At 38.1% G+C, this 23,212-nt stretch overlaps 1 protein-coding gene across 2 annotated transcripts in view; it reads left to right on the plus strand.

Moving 5' to 3' along the window:
• GRB7 (growth factor receptor bound protein 7) overlaps positions 1–23,212 on the plus strand; it is a 2,830,640-nt gene that overhangs the window by 2,481,170 nt on the left and 326,258 nt on the right. For both annotated transcript variants that reach the window (XM_044072739.1, XM_044072740.1), the window contains one exon: positions 15,700–15,780. In XM_044072739.1, coding sequence (XP_043928674.1) covers positions 15,700–15,780 — 81 coding nt within the window. The remainder of the gene's footprint in view (positions 1–15,699; positions 15,781–23,212) is intronic.

Genomic DNA, 23,212 nt, shown 5'->3' on the forward strand with positions numbered 1-23,212 from the left:
GGTACACTGGTGAGGTGTCAGTATGGGGTTTGTTATTAGAATAATGAGAATCAGAGTCCGATTCTATATTCTGCCTCACTTTTTGTTGATTAAACCTTTTTGTGTTTTTCTTTGCATGCTGTACATCAGAAATGTGTCTGATCTAAGTAAAAATGTTCTGAAGACAGCTGGTTACACCACTTTGAATCACACATCTGACTTTCGACACTTCCTGATTGGCAGAATAAATTTGTTTTTCTTCTGCCTGATGAACACTGAATAATCATTTTTCACAAATTCTCTGCAATTCCAAATTTTTAGGACTCTTCCCTTCTGCTACAGTTTTGTCAGGAGCAACTGTTTTAATGCTGGAATGAGTGTATCTTTGCTAACATAGTTCTTGGCTGCTTACCTGTGGCCAGATTTGGAGCATGTACATGATGTGTCTGATCAGTTAGCAAATCCTGCTATGAAACACCAGGCCAGCTGCTTATTTGTACATTCATAACATTAATGCAGTCTGTTCCTTTCAGGTTCTGCGGTACAGCAGAAAATTTCATATTTTCTTTGTATACTGTGTCCTCTAATTCTATTTTTTGAAACAGCTCTTCTTGAGAAGCCTTGTGCTTAGCCAACTTTTTATTCATCTACCTTCTAATTTTTGTAGTTTTATCAGTTCATCTGAATATTCAGTTAAAGCCTCTATTTTTCAGCCTTTTGTTTGAACTGATATATTCCTTCAGTGTTTCTATTATTTTAAATACACGAGGGTATTTGATTTATTTCTTCTTCTAAATTACTGGAAGCCATCACCTGTACCACAACTGATACTTGAACAGTTTTTTCTGCTGATCATTTATAAGAGTCTTCCTAGCCAGACCTTTTTTCTTCTCCTTTTCTAGATGATTTTCTCCTACTTTATCCAAATTTCATCTTTGCTGTCATCCAGGCAGGGTAAATACTAACCGGAATGACAACTTTTGCTGGCTTTTTTACAGTTTCAATTTTCACACAAGAAGAACTCTAATTAACTTGTTGATCAGTGTGCAGCCATCTCAGTGGCCTGATTCTGTACTGATACTGGTGAATGAATTTTTGGATTCATAGTTTGAAGTTGGTTAGATTTCCACCACATATCCTAAATCATTTGTTATGAAGGATCATTGAATTCTTGGGAGTCATAGTCAGGAGACAGATTACTGACAAATAGTAGGTCTGAATCAACTGCTTAGACTGAGCAGTAATAGTCTGAAGTAATGTCCATTTTCCTTCTGCCATCTAGACCCAGAGCTATCACAGGATATTCTTAATTCAGAATAAAGCTTTGAATCAACCAAATAAATTCCGGAACCGTACCTGGGCTTAATTCTTCCAAAGACACACTTGTATTATGACTGAGCAAGACATATGACATCTTCTGCACTTTGGGTCTCTTGCAGATATAACCAAGTTGTGAAGGAATAAAATTGTACTACAAAATGTTACCAACCCTCCACCCCTGTGATGAAGGTATCACTGTTACTTCAGACCATTTCCCCTTTATTTAATGTAAATGTTTAACATAATGTATGCCCTACTTCAAATACCTGCAAAGAAGAAGAAACCAGATACTGTGGCACCAAAGGTCTGTTGTAATAAAAAACAAAACAAACCAAACCAAAAAAAAAAACTAACAGACCACCAGGCTAAAAACATAAACCTTTTAATCCAACGAAAATGATGGTTAGAGCTTTCAGGTGAAAACCCTTCATCAGACAACCGCATTATATCACAAAGATATTACATAGTTAATTTAACAATTAAAAACGAGGTCTATACCTCTTAAGAACAGGCTTTAAGGGCACAACACCATTAAGCCCTGGGCTTCTGTCAGCTGTAGGTTAAAAGATAGAATACTTAAGTATCTATTAGCTATATGTATGAATGATACACATAGTGCTTTGTTTCAGCATATTCATAAATGTCCTGGACATTATTTCAATTTTATGGTGCTGCAGTCTATTCAGACCAGTAAAGTGTGTGTGTGTGTGTGTGTGTGTGTGTGGGGGGGGGGGGGGATCTAGTTGGACATAGTAAATATTGTGAAACAACATGGATTATTACCTTGGGGGCTGACAGACTAGCTGGGTTTTAACTAAGCAATATGATTGGTTATTTGTATTTTAAATAGTGTATTTGTGATATCATGTAGTTGTCTGATGAAGGGCTTTCATCTGAAAGTGCTAGCCATCATTTTCCTTGGATTAAAAGGTTTATATTTTTAGCCTGGTGGTGTGTTGAGTTTCTTTTTGGTTTACTTCAAATACCTCTGTAGACAAATTTAAATGTTGTAAATACTTTTCCTGCTTGAAATTGTCTGTATCTAGACACCATTTACTCTATAGACTGAATTTTAATGGACCATTTCTGTAATGTTCCTTTCCAGTTGTACTGCTGTTTCTAACTTCTGGGCTGTGCTTGAAATGGGCCCGTTTCGATCATACCCCCACCCTGGTTAACAAACTAAATAAACAATTGTTTTGGGATGTGACTTCTAAGTGAGCAAGTGAATGACAACTGTTTGGTTATCAAATAGTCAGATGCGCTATATTATCCAAATTGCAAAATTGCATTCTGGAGAATAGATTCAACTACATAGATTCAAATGTTAGTGAAATAACCAAGCCAGCCATACTAAATATAAATTAACCCTGAAGCCACTCACAACTTAGTAGCCAAAGGTTTCTGTGAAACAGTCAGATTTTATTTGTAGAAGCCATTTAACACTGCATTTAGTCAACAGCTAAGTGGCTACTCTGCAATCTGAAGAGTTATTGAAACTTCAGTTAAGTCTTTTGCATAACATGTTCATTATACTAAAAACTGCCATATAAACTCCCAGTTTAAGAAGAAAAATACTGCATTTTAATCAGAAATGGAAACTGGGTCTGCAATGTAAAGCGTCATCAAAATATGGCATACATCATTCAATGAACATTACTTAAGAATATATGGAAAATGTAAACAGGGATTCCATCTGTCTGCAGGTGTCTATGTGGAGACTATGCACCAGAAAACCCTAAATTATACTATCTCTGAGGTCATGTTATCCTCTGAATAAAGAGTATATTCATATTTAGTTTTGCTGAAAAACATAGTATCTCCAAACCCCCCAGAGTCAGTATATCTAAGCTTGTTTCCTGCCTTTCCTGTAACTAGTCTAGTCCAGATACAGATTTGCTGTATCCAGGACTGTTGGTAAGCTTCTGAGCCCCCCCAAGACTTTCTGTGTTGGATGGAAGCCTTCTAGCTTACCAGTTGGAGTGGTAAGCACTAGGTAGCCTATCTACCACAAGAGCAGTGGTTTCTGTCCCAGAAATTGTAGCTTATTGGCCATTTGGGCAGTTTTTTTTCCATCTCTTTCAACTTTCTGGTTTAAAAGCCCACATCTGCGCTTGTTTCCCACCTTTCCTGTAACTAGTCTAGTACAGATACAGATTTGCTGTATCCAGGACTGTTTGTAAGCTTCTGAGACCCCAAGCCTTTCTGTGTTGGAGGAAAGCCTTCTAGCTTGTCAATGGGAGTGGTAAACACTATCACAAGAAGAGTGGTTTCTGGTCCAGAAATTGTAGACTATTGGCTGTTTGGGCAGTTTTTCAATCTCATTCAAGTTTTTGGCTTAAAAGCCAGTGTTTGCGCTTTTCCCGCCTTTCCTGTAACTAGACTAGTCTAGATACAAATTTGCTGTATCCAGGACTGGAGGTAAGCTTCCGAGCCCCCCAAGCCTTTCTGTGTTGGAGGGAAGCCTTCTAGCTTATCAGTGGGAGTGATAAGCATTAGGTAGCCTATCTACCACAAGAGGAGTGGTTTCTGGCCCAGAAATTATTGGCCGTCTATATATCAACTCCATATATATTTGTGGTTTAAGTATTATATAGTATCTTCTCTCATTTCCTAAACTGTGATACTACAAGCACATAGTGAATTACTTTCTCAGTACCTTCCTTTAAGAATCTAACCGACCTTGCTAAAGTGTATATGTGCTTACTATCCTGTACTGCCCTGTTCTCTGTGTGTGAGTCCTTATAGTTTAGACATTTGATATAAGACACTTAATTTGCATTTATTCTTCCACCCATAACATTTTACAGTTATTACCAATATTAGTTACAGTTAACCTAAGTTGTACATCTGTTTCTGAGTTCTCAAGCTCCTGCTGAACTGCTGTTCTAATTGATATTTACAACCTAAAGGTTCATTTTATGAAATACCTGTATGACATTGATTGTTTATATAATTTTTAAGTAAATTTTTCTTATTTGTTTATCTGTCTAATGACCTTTATTTTTGCTACAGCCATTAATTGATTGAGCTTTTTAGATACAGCTGCTTATTGTTTATTGATACAGCTGTTTATTGATTGAGTTTTTTTTTGAGCTGACATTGATTGCTTATATGATTTTTAAGTGAATTTGTCTCTATTGTTTCTGTCTATGACCTTTATTTTTGCTACTGCTGTTTACTCTCTGTGTTCCTTACTACTGTGTCTTCTCTCTCATTTGTGTTTCCAGCTAGTTAACCTGCCTGTCCTGAATTAGGGTTGGAGAACCTGCCCCACCTGACAGCCGTGAATCCTTAATTTAAAAATAATATCTGCTGTCTCTTCCTAAGTTAAGGAATAGAGACTAACTTCTCCCTGAACTCATCCTCTCAAGGATACAAGAAAGTTTGTTTTTGCTGTATGCTAAGTTATTTGCTTAAAACTATAGGTGTAAAGTACCCTTCCCTACCAGGATAGCCAGCAGCCATACTCCTCTGCTTCTGTACCTCCATCCCTTCCCCTCCAGTAACCTTTGCACTTAACTGCACTATCTTCGCTCCCTTCCTCCTAGATCCCTTTTTCCCCCTCCAACACCTATTGTAGCTGTATAGCTTTTGTCCACTAGGTGGCACCCTTCTCTTGATACTATCTTTGTACATTTAACCTACTGAGTCATACTTAAATTTCTCAGGAAACTATTTTTACCTAACTGTTTTTTGAAGTCCCACTCTACCCCTCATTTTTCTCTATAACTAACATAACTACCATATATCCTCATTCTACCATTTCACTCTATTACAACCTTAACCTTCCTCTATCCACACTTACCTTAGCAGTCAGTATTTCTCTGATTGTTTTCACAAGATTGTTTCTTTATCATTCCCTTGGCTCTTCCCACTCCGTTCGCCCTGTGAGCTCAATCCGCTCCCCTACCCTACCTCCAAATTCCACCCATCCTCAATGCATCTAGCCTTATACCTCTCTAGCCACTCCCACCTTCCCATCATCCAATCCTAGCCCACAGCTCGTTAAGGTACTGCACCTTACTACACCCCTCCTCCCCCCTCTTCATATATTCTCTATCCAGTCCCATCCCACACTAAACACACTCCATCTCAATACTCCCTTCCCTCTTCATTTTATACTCCTACCTACTTACACTCCTCCCTCAACTTCCTCAGCATAATGTAGTACAAACTGGAAGGCACCACCACGTAAAAAGATGATTCTTTATTAAAACAAATGAATGAGCGCTTTTGCGTGCATCCACAAAGGCACGCTTCTTCAGATTCAATAAAATAAATGAAAAGCTTTCATTATATCTAAAAAACAGTAATTAACCATAGCTCAATTAACCAATTGCATTCAATTTCCAATTAATCAATTAGTTAATAGCAGGGTGTAACTGAACATCTCTTCAGTGAAATTGCTTTAGAAGCCCACAAATTCAAGTAGTATAATACATATCAAATAAAAAACCTGTAAACCATCATCAACAGGCTTAAAAGTATATTTGTTCACAGTATATTTTTAGGAAATATAATTACATAGTGTATATTTACATATTTTATATGTCTAGTGTTATACAGATAAAAATAAAATCATCAAATACATCCCTAAACAACCACTGTCAAGGTTTTTCTTTAAGAACCTGTGTTAACAAGCAAGTCATGTTATTCATATCATTCTCCTATAGAGGGCCCACTTCGTAGTTGTGCATATGAATACAAATTAATGAAATATTCTGCATATAACTTTGTTCAATAGAAAAATGATTTACTTGAAATGTGTTCTGACCTTATTTATGATGATAGTATATGTAAAACATTGTATATAAGGCCAATGTTAACCTGAACAAAATACTTGCTGAACAATTTTAAATTATAACTTAATATAAAGTGCAATAATAACCATATTTCATGTCATATAAGTAAAATAAAACCTTGTAGAGTATAAAAACATAAAAAACTATAAAAAACTTTTACATCTTGACAGAAACATTGATGGATTTGTTAATTATATATTCTATATCAAAAAACCAAAAAATCTTATTGTAGTTGTAATTATCAATTCTAAATTCACGTACCAGTATCAAAAAATTCATTACCAAACAAAACTATATATATAATAAATAAAACTAAGTAATAACTAGCTACTAGATCATCCTAGACTAAAAGTGAATTTTCATTTATGTCTATCCATGCCAAATTTATATGATGATGGACATATGTCAAAGTAAAAAAGTTATTGTATAAATGGTGCATCTAATCCTAATGGCTGTTCATAACTCTATTAACTGCATGCTGCATGTCAAAACACCAAGAAAAATGAGGAAGGAGACTAAAAAACACAAAGAAAAAATGTGAATGGAGGTGGAGGTAATGGTGATGAAGACAAATAACAAAAGAAAAAAGAGAAAATCTGAAAGAATCTCAATTCATGATTATAATTTTATGTTATTAACAATGTATATACATATGTTGCTCCTGAGATTAAAAATGTAATATTCTGTGAGTATTAGTATCTTCGTTTCTTTAAATGTGATCTGATGCTCACATATGCATTAAGTCCTGGATGACTTTGTGCTCTAAATTTAAATATCCATTCTAATTCTAAATTCTCAAGGTCATTAAAGTTATCACCTTTCCTGATATTTAATTCTTTTTTCTGTATGACTCTAAACAAGAATTTATGTTCAGGATGATCTATAATGTGTTTAGATAGAGCATTCTTATTATCCGCTTTTTTAATAGCATATGTGTGTTCTTGTATTCTGTCCCTGAGTCTTCTTGTGGTCATGCCTATATAAAATGCTGGGCATGACTCACAAGTGGCCAGATAGATAACATTACTGTCATCACAACTTGCATTACATTTAAATTCAAAGTTAAATAGTAACTCAGGATGAAAAAAGTTTTTCTCTTTTGATATCAATGCACAGGAACTACATTTCCCACACGGATGGGTACCTAAAAGACTATTGTTGGTGTACTTTTTGATTTTATAAAATTTATTAGGTCTTTTTTCATTGCATAATATTTGCTTCAAGTTCCTTGAATTTTTATATACAAAATTAGGTCTCTCACCAATCAGCTGTTTAATTTCCCCATTCGTTGTGAGGATAGGCCAGTTCTTCGATATGATGTCAACTATCTGTTTGTTGTCACTAGTGTAAGTGATAATACATCTGATATATCCTGAATCTCTGTTGGCAAAAGTCTCTCCAGTATTCCGTGAAGAATTCCAATGCTTAATAGTACCAAAATAATTGTAACGTTTATGACTCTTATTAATAACATTTTCTTGCATGAAAGAGTCTTTTATGGCCCTAACCATATCTATATTATACCTTCTTTCATAGAACATTTTTTCTAATTTGTTAAATTCATTATGTTTTGCATCTAGATCTTGACATATTCTATCTATCCTTACATATTGTCCTTTCACTATATTTTTAAAGATGAACCTTGGATGCATACTATCGTATTGTAACATATTGTTCTTCCAGCATTCTTTTCTAAATAGTGAGGTTTTTAATCCCCCTTGTCCATTCTTTGTTATTTTTAAATCCAGGAAATTGATCTCAGAGACAGAGTATTCAGTTGAAAATCTCAAAAAGTCTGTCGTCTTTTCTAAATCCATTATGAAACTTTTTAGTTCTTGTAGCGTTCCATCCCATAGCAAAAGAATGTCATCTACAAACCTGTAGTAACAACGTACTTTGCTATAATTGGGGTGTGTGAATAAACTCGTGATTTCCCAGTTATATACAACAAGATTAGCGTATGTATTGGTGCAGGGGGTGCCCATGGCTACCCCCCACTGTTGTATATAAAAGAGTTCATTAAAAGTCATAACATTATTGGTCAGAACTATTTCTAATAATGTATTTATTAAAGATTGTTCATTGTTGGTGAACCTTCCATCCTTATTTAATAAAGACCTAATGGCTTCTAGTCCATAGCTGTTAGGAATTACAGTAAACAGACTCTTTACATCTAGTGTTACTAAAAAGTGTGTCTCTGAAACCTTAAAATCCAATTTACTAATATTATCAATTAATTGATAAGAATCTCTTAATATGGTAGGAATAGCAAATACCAGGGGTTTTAATTTCTTCTCTAGGAATATAGATGCATTTTCTGTTACCCAATTGTGTCCCACTACAATGGGACGTAGGGGAGGGGGTATCATTCCCTTGTGCATTTTTGGAAGGCCTTTCAGATAGGGTAATGAGGGCTGTTCAATCATTAGAAATAAATAAAAATCATAACTAATTAGTCTACATAGTAATAACTCATTCAGCTCTTGATGTACTTGAAAAATTAATTTCTGAACAGTTTTTTCATCTATTAGCTTATAAGTATTATCATCCTTTAAAAGGAGTTCCATATGTGCAAGATAATCTTTGTTATTTAACAAGACCAAACCCCCACCCTTATCTACTGGTCTGATAATCACCTTTGAATTAGCAGTTAAAGCATTCAGTGACTTCCATTCATCTTGTGATAAATTATGAAACAACGATAATAAACCTTTGTTATATAATGCATAATGCTTATACAAATCATTCTCACATAGCTTAATAAAGGCCTCTATACAAGGATGGAATGCAGGCGTATATGTACTTTTCCTTTTAAAATATTCATCAGCAAACTGAGCACTCGAATTCGTGACATTACTTGAGGCATTTTTAAAAGACAGTTTTAATGCTATTTTACGTGCAAAAGCTCTAATATCAATTAATAAGTCAGAGATGTTACTAACTTGTGCCGGTATATAACTTAATCCCTTATTCAATAAGGAATAATCCGTATAACTCAATGTTAATTCAGACAAATTATAAACTAAACTCTTCAGTCCTTCTGTCGTCCCCTTTTGTGCTGCGGTTCCCCTGAGAACTTCCTCTTCCCTCTTGTGCGACTTTCCAATCTTCTTCTTGAACCCCTTCTTGCTCGCATCGGTAGGGGTAAAAAAGATTCAATATTTGTCTGCTGTAGTTTTGGTCTTGCTCCCAAATCTATCTGGTGTTGCATAGCCATTTGATTAGGTGGCGGAGTATCATTTATTTCATGCTGAGACTGTCTAAGACTTCCGGTCGTTGTTGCTGTGATGTCATCATGCGAAGTGGCTGTAATTAAAGGGGCGATGTTAACATTGTTAGCAGAAATATTTCTTTGTGTATCCGACATTGGCAAATCACTTCTCTGTTGTACATTGTCACGGTCTTGATTGATTGAGCTTTTTAGATACAGCTGCTAATTGTTTATTGATACAGCTGTTTATTGATTGAGTTTTTATTTTGAGCTGACATTGATTGCTTATATGATTTTTAAGTGAATTTGTCTCTATTGTTTCTGTCTATGACCTTTATTTTTGCTACTGCTGTTTACTCTCTGTGTTCCTTACCACTGTGTCTTCTCTCTCATTTGTGTTTCCAGCTAGTTAACCTGCCTGTCCTGAATTAGGGTTGGAGAACCTGCCCCACCTGACAGCCGTGAATCCTTAATTTAAAAATAATATCTGCTGTCTCTTCCTAAGTTAAGGAATAGAGACTAACTTCTCCCTGAACTCATCCTCTCAAGGATACAAGAAAGTTTGTTTTTGCTGTATGCTAAGTTATTTGCTTAAAACTATAGGTGTAAAGTACCCTTCCCTACCAGGATAGCCAGCAGCCATACTCCTCTGCTTCTGTACCTCCATCCCTTCCCCTCCAGTAACCTTTGCACTTAACTGCACTATCTTCGCTCCCTTCCTCCTAGATCCCTTTTTCCCCCTCCAACACCTATTGTAGCTGTATAGCTTTTTGTCCACTAGGTGGCACCCTATTTTTCTCATCCTTTATTAAGGCAGTACCTCAGAGGAGCAAAAAACTTAAGGCCTCCAAGGTGATCGCCAATACCTGCATGGGACCTCAGTTATGTCTTGGAAAAACTCACCCTACCTCCTTTTGAACCAACCGCTACAGCTGATATAAAATTTTTATCATGGAATCAGCTCTGCTCCTAGCAATAACCTCTGCAAGATGAGTCTCAGAGCTACAGGCACTCATGGCTGTGGAACCTTTTATCATTTTCCATCCAGATAGGGTTTCTTTGAGGACAAACCCGACATTTATGCCTAAGGTAGTGTCCAGTGTGGCCCTTAACCAAACTATTCATTTGCCCACCTTTTACCCAAATCCACAGAATAAGGGTGAGAGACTTCTGCATTCTTTGGACATACACAAACAGCTGCGCTTCTACTTGGACAGAACCAAAGCTTTCAGAAAGACTGAGCAATTACTAGTGGCATATGCTGCAGGATCACAAGGAAAGGCTATCTCAAAGCAGACTATTTCAAAGTGGATAGGCCACTGCATTCCTTTCTGCTATTCGCAACATGGCAAATCAGTGCCTAAGGGCATTAGGCCACATTCAACCAGAGCAGCAGCCACTTCAGCAGCCTTCCTCAGAGGAGTACCAACCAAAGATATTTTAGAGGCTGCAACTTGGAGTTCAGTGCACACTTTTACAAAGCACTATCACTTACCACTCTACTCTAAATCCAGGGCAGGCTTTGCCACTGCAGTTCTGCAGGTCCTCATAGCCGCTCCTAATCCTATTTAGCTCCAGCCTCCCAACCTTAGCTTTGGGATTCAACCCAATTGTAATGACTGCAACAGTGAAACACGATGAACATAGTACAGTTGTGTACTTACCTTAAATGTAGATGTTTGAGTGTATTCACTGTTGCAGTCCAGGTCACCCTCCCACCATCCCCCTTATCTTTGCTGGAACTTATCTGTACTTCTCTAGTCTGTACAAACTATGTGGTGTATTTGCTTGTAGATGAAGGACAAATTTACCTTGGTGCATGCATGCTTTATTGACATATTTTTAGCCTACCCTTTTGGGGGCACCTGACATCTGGGGCAAGAAAAGATTGTTTCTTTATCATTCCCTTGGCTCTTCCCACTCCGTTCGCCCTGTGAGCTCAATCCGCTCCCCTACCCTACCTCCAAATTCCACCCACCCTCAATGCATCTAGCCTTATACCTCTCTAGCCACTCCCACCTTCCCATCATCCAATCCTAGCCCACAACTCGTTAAGGTACTGCACCTTACTACATCCCTCCTCCCCCCTCTTCATATATTCTCTATCCAGTCCCATCCCACACTAAACACACTCCATCTCAATACTCCCTTCCCTCTTCATTTTATACTCCTACCTACTTACACTCCTCCCTCAACTTCCTCAGCATAATGCCTATTTCTCTCATATCAACTCATCTCAAACCCGTACTCCTTTTCTTAATTCTGCACTTCATTTTCCTTCCTTATATCCTAACTGCCTATGAACATCTTAGCTACTCCAACTTCCAGCATGCCACAAAAGATACTTCCCTACCATCCCCATCAGTCACCCTAAAACACAGCAACATCGCATCCACAACTAACTATCTCTTCTCAAAGTATCACAGAGTCATCCACATTAGCTATAAACACCAATAATCCAAAAGAGCACATAACATATTGAATCTTACTCTAACTCACACATATAGATGGCACTTTCACCTCCTACTCGATGGTGACATCCATCCTAATCCTGGCCCTACCACTAATAGTTCTGCTAACCCAGGAAGACCTTCTCCCTCTTCCATTCATACTCCTACAAGGCCTCCAAACTCCCTCTTCATTGCTCACTTAAATGTACGAAGTGTCAATAATAAAGTGACTGATCTTCATGCCCTACTGGATATACATAACTTCGACATACTTTGTCTAACCGAAACATGGTTAAAACCAACAACCCAAGATAATGAAATTACCCCTGCAGGATATAGTATTTTAAGAAGGGATCGCATTAACAAAAGGGCGGGGGCGTAGCCTTATTATACAAAGCAAGCCTCCAAATTACAGAACTTGATACTCACCCACCTTGTGACACCAATACTGAAATTCTTATCACTAAGCTAAAACTAAATACTTGCAAGTCCATCTACATTATATGCTCATATCTTCCTCCAGGTAACAACATCACTTCCCTCGAAAATATCCTTAGCTGGCTGTCTACTAACTATCCACAATAAACCATCCTCCTAGGTGACTTTAATATAGACTGGAATACCTGTAACTCCAATAATCCATCTAACTACATTAACCTTCATGGCTTCTCCCAAACAATCACCTCACCTACTCATATACATAAACCTACCAACAAAGAAACCACTCTTGATTGGATCCTAATAAATACTCTACCCACAACATATATGGCTGGTATCCTCCCTTCTGACATCAGTGATCACTCTCTTACTTATATAATTCGACAAAAGAATAATATTCCCAGCCCCGTAACTCTTAGAACTACTCGTTACAATAAACATTTCAACCCAGAACACTTCCAGAATGAACTCAGTGTATGCAACTGGTCACCCTTAAAACATCTCCAACTAGATGAAGCAGTGGCATACTTCAACACTAAGTTCCTTGAAATCTTGGACTACCACGCCCCCTGTTAGAAACAGTACCAAAACTGCTCCATGGCTCACAAAGGAATCTAAGCAAAAGATTCTACTAAGAAACAAATTTTGGGCCAAATGGCGTACCTCCAAAGACCCATCTGATCATCTAACATTTAAACAGCTTAGAAACTTGACTAAGGCATCAATACTTCAGGACAAAAAAAAATGCTTTCTGGTCAGGTATCAATAGTCTCCTACATCCAGGCAACTCTAGAACACCTACCCCATCTGGTGGTACACAACACTTTCCCAAACAAATTGTTGAGTCCTTCAACACCTTCTTTACTTAAGCTATCCAATCCCTAGCTGACTTCTTACCCCCTGTATCCTCTGCCTTCCTCCACAAATAACTCACTACCCCTTTCCAACTCCAACCTGTGCCTACATTCCTTATCTGTACCCTCCTTCAGAAACCTAAACCCTCTACCCCCTCTGCTGACCATTTACCTGCTAAATATCTTCAAATAGCAGCTAAAGTTATTGCCTACTGTATCTGTATCCTAATCAATAGAACCATTACTGAAGGCACCATCCCTACCATCTGGAAAGTCCCTCATGTACAAAGGTGGTAACTCAAATGAACTTTCCAACTTTCGTCCAATTGCCCTACTCTCTCCCATAGCTAAAATTATGGAAAATGTATTCACCGGCAACTTCTAGACCACCTTCTCCAAAATAACCTTTTGGCTAGCTCTCAACAGGGCTTTTGACCTTTCCATAGCACCACCACTGCCCTACTGTCATTTTTTGACCTCATTAACAAACAACATAATAATAACACCCTGTCCTCTGCCATCTTTATAGATCTTTCAAAAGCATTCAACATGGTTAACCATCAACTACTACTGAATATACTTAAGTCCCTTTCCCTCGATACTCAAGCCCTACGGCGGTTCAAGTCCTACCTAGACAACAGGCTACAGGCAGTGCTTTGGGACAATACTCTATCCTCCCTCCTTCCTGTCTCCCTTGGTGTACTCCAAGGTTCTATTTTGGGTCCTCTTCTATTCTCTATCTTTATAAACGATCTATCTGTTAGTATCCCCTATGCTATATCCATACAATATGCAGATGACACCACACTAATATCCTCGGCTACAGATCCTTCAGAACTGCAGTCCCTCACCCAAAATGTCTTTGAGCTTGTAGAGGAATGGTTTTTACAGCATTGCCTCCTCCTTAACCTAAAAAGACTAAACTACTGCTGTTTACTCCCACACAAAAATCCTCCCCACTTCACTTCACTATTAAATCTAAAAATGGCACAGTTATATCCCCTGATACTAACACTAAACTCTTAGGAGTGACTATTGACCATAACCTCAACTGTGATACTCACATCAATACCACAATAAAGTCAGTTAGAGGTCACTGAGACCAACGACTGGTGTCAGAACCATGACCTTAAGCTCAATGTCAAAAAATGTGTAGTCATACCCCTTGGGAAAAACCTGGTTCCCTTGAATTACCACACCGATGGTAGTCCACTGAACACAGAAGGCATTATAAGAGATCTGGGAACAGGGTGACAGCAACCTCTCTTTTGACCACCACATTGCCACTGTGGTCAGAAAGTCCTTCTATGTGGCACATCTCATCACTAAGGGTCTTGCATACAGGAAGAAAGAGGTCATTGTCTCCCTTTACTCTTCCCTTATTAAGCCAATCATTGAGTACAATGACCCATTTGGCATGTACCTCACTAGACACCTGCAACAACTGGAGAGGCCACAAGAGTACCTCACAAACAGGATCCTATGTCTTAAACACTTGTCCTATATGGACAAACTCAAAAAACTCCATTTATTCTCTTGTCTCATATCATCTACTTAGAGGCGATCTCTGCTTGACTTACAAAGCCATGTCTGACCCAGCTCTGTTAGAAATGCTACATCTAAAGATATCCCAATCCCTCCACACCACACACTCCAGAGACCTCAACCTCATTACCACAATCAACAGAACATGTTGGAGGGACAGGTTCTTAACTCAGAGGCTGCCCATGCTCTGGAATAGACTTCCCATACATGTCAAGCAGAGCACCTCACTGGCCGTCTTCAAGAGAAATCTTGATGAGTGGATGGGAAATAGAAAATTCATCCCGGGGATCACTCCAGTGGCTGTACTCGATAGAGGCAGTGGAAACTAAGGTCGGGTGGCACGATGCCAGGGTAATCCTATGGGTTAGGCTTGTAAAGGCTCCAGGGCCATTAGCCTAGTACACACCTATGAAGTGTGTGTGTGTGTGTGTGTGTGTGTGTGTGTGTGTGTGTGTGTTTATCTGGAAGGGCATCTGAAATCCCACTATTAAGTTTGTTGTACGCAGATGTTTGAATTCAAATTTAAAGTAATGCAATTAAAAGTACTGTACTTGTAAAGTCTTACGAAAGACATTCTAGTGCTTCATTATCAAAACTGTTATTATGCACCTGAAAGCATAATACAGCTGCTGGGGTGAAAAGCAGGTTGTCACTTGTACTGCTATAAATGTTTAGTAGGATAGCAGTTTGTTGTTTTAAAGCTGTTACACACAGCTGTCCTGATCTTTAGACATGCAGAAAAGTTTGGTGGAAAATGTACCGTTAACTTTAAGGGACCCTGGTACATACCGCAAGATTGCAGCACACTTTTGGTATACAACTCTACGTTTGCATGACTCCTGTGTACTCACTCAGGAAACAGCATTGCAGAGGTGTTACAGATGGTGTGAAATTAAGTTCTTTATGTGCAGGGTGTTGTAAGAAGTTGTGTTTTGTTGAGTTTGCAACATTGCAAATTGCTAGAGCTGATTCTCAGTCTTCCTGCTGTGGTGGAATAATCATAAAGTGCAATTATTAAATGATATTTAACTGTGTAAAAAGTTGTAATTACGCTTTGCTGTATCATATTCTAAAGACTGTGTATTGCTTTTTGACAGTATGGTGTGCAGCTCTATAGCAACTACCAGATTTCACAGTCCAAACAAAACCGACCGGGCTGGCTCAGTCATACTCCTCTGGTAGGTACCATGCTGCATTTTCTGTTTTAATTGTATTTTTGTTTTATTGTGCCACCTTTGCCCATTTACACAAACACATATAGCTGGGGTGACATTACTGAAAAGTGCCTTCTAAAGCTGAGGCTAGTACTATTCTTACAGCGAACTGTAGAGGGTGCATGCTTGTCCTGTGCCTGTCTCTGTGTAAGTGTACCATGCTGGCACTAGAATGATATTGAGGTTCAGACTTGGGGTACATGCATGATCTGTGCTTGTCTCTGTGTGAATGTTCCTTGCTTGCATGAGATTGATGTTCAGGTTCTGGACTTGTGTAGCTTTGTGCACTGTCTGCATCTGTTTTCGCTTTCCACGTGCATCCTCTGTGAATCAGGGGAAACAACACAACATCCCACCTAGCTGGACACACTGGCATCACCTAACCGAGCAGCTGAGGATTCTACACAGATATTTAAAATGTTTTGCACTGCTAGATGGAATTTTTTAAAAGTGTGCATGATATTACATGAGTTTTGATTGCATTTATTATGTAGTTGCATGGTGGTTGGTGTAGCTTGCCCCTCTAGTGCCAAGCACGATGTTTGACTTTGGTTTGTAGGTGTCATCTAATGGAGTCTGCATAGGTTTCCAGTACTTCATTTCCTTCAAAAGAAATGTGCTGCCAGGACTGACTGGCCATTCTGAAATTATGCACAAGTTCCTAAGGTGGAACCTTTTCTCTCTGGGTCTCCCTGGTAAAGGAACATTTTACAGATATTGTAGTACATGGCCAGGACTACTGTCCTGGTGTATTAAGCATGCATGATGATAGTGTCTACCATATGCTTCAGAAGGCACACTGACGTATCTGACTACCTTGTAATGTATTCCATATTTTAGTATTAAGTACCGAAGGGTAACACTGGGAAAAGTATGCTACCTTTAACTGGAAATTCATCCCGTGACTGTGTAGGAGGTTAATGGAGCTCCAGTACTGTACATCACCCCAAAAAGGTTTGAGATTTTTTTAAATAAACTGCATGCTCTGTGGTTTGGAGAGATTAAGACATAACTGAGAAACATGTTCAAGTAGCAGCCTGGGCAGTGAAGGAGACTGCAGGAGGAGGATGGGAGTGAGTGGCTGATGCTGTCATGCCCATTTTGGGTGAGAAGGAATTTACTACATGGCTGACAGCTAGCAATTCCATGGCTTCCTAGAAAATGGCCCAGTCTGGTGGTCTCTTGTCTCTATAGTGGAAAAAAAAAAGGAAAATGGAGTGATGAATGGTCTTGAGGCCTGTGAGGTCTGGTAGTTTGCAAATGCAGCTTAAAAGCCACTTAAAAAATAAATAAGTAAATAAAGAGAAGCAGGTTGTGTGCAAGTGTGTGCCTCTTCATTACTAAGTACATGGGAAGGCCATTTACTGTGGGTCTGCACTTGTGTGTAACCGTGCACGGATTACGACTGCTTTGCATATATGACTGAGTTTGACTACACTGTTAGGAGTAACATTTATCTAATTGTATTGTCGTTTTGGAATGGGAAAAGGAATTTATATTTAGTGATCCAAGGTTTGCAAACGTCGTATTATACAGACGTTTTATAGACGATGTATTAATCATATGGAATGGTGATGCAGATAGCCTCACTTCATTTATTGACTATATGAATGGTGTCACTCCGTTCTTTAAGTTTAGCTATGATCTTTCCTACCACCATATAAATTTCTTAGATATTACCATTAAAAAGGACAACGAAAATGGACTAGCTACAACACTTTATAGGAAAACCTGTTGGAGGAATGGGATCCTCCACTATGATAGTTTACATCCACGGCACATTTTTCCAAATATAGTAAAGAATCAAATGGGAAGGATAGATAGAATTTGTAGTGATAGATTTGACTCTCTAAGCTTGATGGAAACTCAAACTAGATTTTTTGTGGAAAGGATATCCGATTAAATTGATTAATGAAATAACAGAGCCATTAATTAATGATACTGGGTCCTATGTTAAAAAGCCTAATGTTTATTATAATTCCAATAGGAAGACATTTAATACTATGTCTTATGATATTAAATACACCAATGATGTACAGCATTTGACCAATATAATAAAGGGCAATTGGAAAATTCTATTGTCAGATACATCCATTTCAGAAGTTATAAACAAAAAAACAACTTTTAGATATATGAATTGTATGAACATAAAGAGACTATTATGTAAGGAGAAATTAATTAATAGATCTACTGACATCAGATCTTTGATAAAAACTGGCACCTTCCCATGTTCTAAATGTTCCTATTGCCATTATATTAGTAAAGATAATGGCTTTACGCCTCCAGATATGACAAGGAACATAATACCTATGCATTATGCAAACTGCAATACTAGAAACATAATTTATTTGGCCACCTGCGTCCTTTGTGATGCTTACTATGTTGGTTTAACGTCACGGAGATTAAAAGATCGAATCTATGAACATGTGTATAACATCAGAAAGAACAATCTTAATAATGCCTTAGCTTTACATTGTAGTATGTACCCTCAACACAGTTTTGTGTTCCAGGTCCTACAGGTGGTGGATTATAACAGAAGGGAAGGTGATAACCTAAATACTCTAGAGGGCTTTGAGCTAAGATGGATATTGAGACTTAGAGCACATTTACTGCCAGGTCTCAATTCTGTAGTTAATCTCCGACCAGCTCTGATAGGTCCAAGTTAATTAAGTAAGCATCTAAATTAAGTTTCGTATACTGAGTCATTTTTACCAAAAATTCATAAGATATAAGTATTTTCTGTCATATATATAATTGATTGATATTTTATATTGTCATTATAAATTTATTTTTATTTTTATATTTTTCATATTTTATATTTTGTTGCTTCTATTTTTGTTTGTGTATATTAATTTTGATGAATATGATCAAATATTCATACTGGACTCTATGGAGTTCATGAATTTCCTGTGATGAAGCTTTTTTCTACAGCATTGATGTGCGTTGAATTTGTAAATTATAAATAATGATATTTTATAGTCTAGCTTCTAATATCAATCTTCGAAGACTATATTATAGTTGAGCTTTAAAGTTATTGTTATGTTTATTTCTATAGTGGTGCCCTACACTACTCACCTTATTTATTTATTTGGTTTTGCTTGTGGTATTTGTTTATGATTCTGTTCTTAAAAGAATATATTATTCATAAGATCTGAGGTATTTTATAGGATATATATATACTCTGAATATTGGGCGCTTACTGAATTTGATATTAGAACTTATCCTTTATCATAATTATATATTTTTGTGATCATACCATCTCTGCCGTGGTTAATATGGCAGCGTTTCTACTGTGCTAAGCCTAGCCAGCTGCCACAATACGACAGTTTTCTTTCATGTAATCACTAATTCATTACGACATAAATACTGTCATATTTGTTTGTGGTTCTGCTTTAAAAACATATAATATCTGCATAAGGTTCTTTGGCGAACATGCTGAGACGATGTAGTCTTCATAATAATTCTTATGACTGCATAGATACATATAAACTAATTGTCTTGAAACAAATACTTTTATGAGATGCAACATTATTTAGTGGGAACACATACGCCTAGAGACGAGCTAGGATTGTTAGTCTAACAAAAACTTTAGTGGAAGCTACACTATGCATTGCCCCTTCTAAATATGGGCATGGCTTCCTAGTCTAATTTACGGAGGTTAAATGAAAATGCTTGAGCAACTTGAGTAGCCTTATCTATCTCACTATTTTGTTAATTAATGTGATATATTTTGGTCTGCCTTTTTTAACTAAATATGGGCATCGCTTCCTGATCTGATTTACTGAAACACAATGCTGATGTCTGAATAGTTTTATATTATCACCGTAAATAATGCAATATTTATTTGCATGAGATTTATAATGATGAGCTTTAAATGAGCTAAGTGGAATATTAAATAGATCTCTAGGTTGGTCTTAAATACAATGTTAGATAGATAAAATTAATACTACTGTTTTGTTTTGTTTTGTTTGTTGGAATTTTATAAACAAGCTTAAAGCTTGCCAATTGATTTTAATTATTTAATTGGTGTAACTAATTGGTTAATCATGACAAAAGGGGTTTCTACAAAAGGAAATGGGATTTTGTGAATGATTGTAACCTGATGAAGCACAACTTGTTTGTGTGAAAGCGCTCGTTCCTGTTCCACTCTTATATTAAATGATTTTTGGATTACATCGTGGTGGTTTCAAGCAGTTTATTTCATCACACAAACACATATAGCTGGGGTGACATTACTGAAAAGTGCCTTCTAAAGCTGAGGCTAGTACTATTCTTACAGCGAACTGTAGAGGGTGCATGCTTGTCCTGTGCCTGTCTCTGTGTAAGTGTACCATGCTGGCACTAGAATGATATTGAGGTTCAGACTTGGGGTACATGCATGATCTGTGCTTGTCTCTGTGTGAATGTTCCTTGCTTGCATGAGATTGATGTTCAGGTTCTGGACTTGTGTAGCTTTGTGCACTGTCTGCATCTGTTTTCGCTTTCCACGTGCATCCTCTGTGAATCAGGGGAAACAACACAACATCCCACCTAGCTGGACACACTGGCATCACCTAACTGAGCAGCTGAGGATTCTACACAGATATTTAAAATGTTTTGCACTGCTAGATGGAATTTTTTAAAAGTGTGCATGATATTACATGAGTTTTGATTGCATTTATTATGTAGTTGCATGGTGGTTGGTGTAGCTTGCCCCTCTAGTGCCAAGCACGATGTTTGACTTTGGTTTGTAGGTGTCATCTAATGGAGTCTGCATAGGTTTCCAGTACTTCATTTCCTTCAAAAGAAATGTGCTGCCAGGACTGACTGGCCATTCTGAAATTATGCACAAGTTCCTAAGGTGGAACCTTTTCTCTCTGGGTCTCCCTGGTAAAGGAACATTTTACAGATATTGTAGTACATGGCCAGGACTACTGTCCTGGTGTATTAAGCATGCATGATGATAGTGTCTACCATATGCTTCAGAAGGCACACTGACGTATCTGACTACCTTGTAATGTATTCCATATTTTAGTATTAAGTACCGAAGGGTAACACTGGGAAAAGTATGCTACCTTTAACTGGAAATTCATCCCGTGACTGTGTAGGAGGTTAATGGAGCTCCAGTACTGTACATCACCCCAAAAAAGGTTTGAGATTTTTTTAAATAAACTGCATGCTCTGTGGTTTGGAGAGATTAAGACATAACTGAGAAACATGTTCAAGTAGCAGCCTGGGCAGTGAAGGAGACTGCAGGAGGAGGATGGGAGTGAGTGGCTGATGCTGTCATGCCCATTTTGGGTGAGAAGGAATTTACTACATGGCTGACAGCTAGCAATTCCATGGCTTCCTAGAAAATGGCCCAGTCTGGTGGTCTCTTGTCTCTATAGTGGAAAAAAAAAAGGAAAATGGAGTGATGAATGGTCTTGAGGCCTGTGAGGTCTGGTAGTTTGCAAATGCAGCTTAAAAGCCACTTAAAAAATAAATAAGTAAATAAAGAGAAGCAGGTTGTGTGCAAGTGTGTGCCTCTTCATTACTAAGTACATGGGAAGGCCATTTACTGTGGGTCTGCACTTGTGTGTAACCGTGCACGGATTACGACTGCTTTGCATATATGACTGAGTTTGACTACACTGTTAGGAGTAACATTTATCTAATTGTATTTATTTATTTCATTTGTTAATCAGTATAGGCCAACTGAGCCCTTGCACAATGCCCCTTTTTAGTGTTAGCCTGGGGATAAAAGCTCCATGTAGAAAATGCAGAACAATTATAAGTATTGAAAGAAGACACTAGAGTTTTACTTACAGTGGTAAATAAAGAACTAAAACTTCCAATCAAGTGAAATACCTTAGACAAGTACTTTATTTCATTTCTTAGCAGTTTATAGTAAGAGCTATGGCTCTGAATACATTAACTTTTGTCTATGAAATGCTTGTGTGTGGTTATAATTTTTTTACGAAACACACGTAGGACATTAACTGTACCTTGTTCTCGTTCTGCACTGAAACTCAAGTTTTTACTAGAGCCTTGGCGTGCTTCATTTTAGATTTCAGATCATTTGGTTCAAATTAATAGTTAATGAATATGGACTGTACAATATTTTAATGTAAGTGAACTGAAATGTAACATAAATTTGCTACTCAAGCATATGATATTGAGTAAATGTGAAACTTTGTGGAGCTCAGACAAATAGTAGCAGTATGACTATAACCGCCACATAATGCATGCACTCAGGTCACTCCACAAGTACAAATATGACACTGTCATTGTCCATGTTGGTGTGAATGACGTGAGACATACCTCCCTGGACTACATGAAAAGAGACATGGAGGAGCTCTCTGATCTTGTAGCCCAGGCAGGTATGACCCTAGCCCTGAGTAGCATCCTGCCATCATCCAGAATGATACCACAGTACAAGGACAAAATGATTGACTTCAACAATTGGCTAAGCTTCTGGTGTCATTCTAAGGGGATCCAGTATTTGTCTGCCTGGGACGACATGATCGACAGACCACGATGCTTTGCCAGAGATGGCCTGCACCTGTCGCCCTTGGGATTCCGGATACTGGCTAAGGCTCTTGCCGCCCCTATAGTGCCTTTTTTAGGCAAGGTTCAAATGACAAATTCACCACCGCAACAGGTACATGCAAGCAAAATCTGAGAGTAATGCTACTCCATTCTAGAAGTCTAAACCTCAAAATGCACTCACTCACTCAAGGCACTCCTTAAAATGGAGAACATCGACATCTGTGCAGTGACAGAGACCTGGTTCAAAGCTCCAGAGAGCACCCCTGCATTACCAGGCTATAATTCATACCACACCTTTCGGCCACCTAACCCGGAATGAAGCACTAAAGCTGGAGGCACTGAAACTCATGTCCATATTCATTAAGGATATCCACACCTCCAGGCTAGTTGCACAGCATTATGCATCTGAGATTATCCAAGTGCAACTAACTCTGGGCAAGACCACAATCCAAGTTGTAGCTTGCTACAGACACCCCACTATGCCCCAGGATTCCCACTCCTCATTTCTTGATACACTGGAAAGTATTAGGGTACAACCCAACACCCTAATAATGGGCAATTTCAACTACCCCACCATTAACTGGGAAAGCTACTCATGTACCAACTCTTTTGCTCAACGTTTTCTGGAATTCATAAATTCCAATGCCTTGGATCAACTTATTCACACACCCCACCAGGGGCAGCAGTATCCTAGACCTGGTCATTACCAACATGGGCAACCGGTGTTCCACACCGGAGGTCACTTCCTCGTTGGTCAGATCCGACCACAAGCTAATCACCCTAGACATCCACATCCCGCCCCCAATTAGGGAAACCACCATAAAATACTTCTCCGAAGCCAACGTCACACTTCTTAAGACAGAAGTGGCAAACTTCATGACAGCCA

This window comes from Protopterus annectens, chromosome 5.part0 (genome assembly GCF_019279795.1).
Source record: "Protopterus annectens isolate FY-2018-M chromosome 5.part0, PAN1.0, whole genome shotgun sequence".
Classification (NCBI taxonomy): Eukaryota; Metazoa; Chordata; order Ceratodontiformes; family Protopteridae; genus Protopterus; species Protopterus annectens.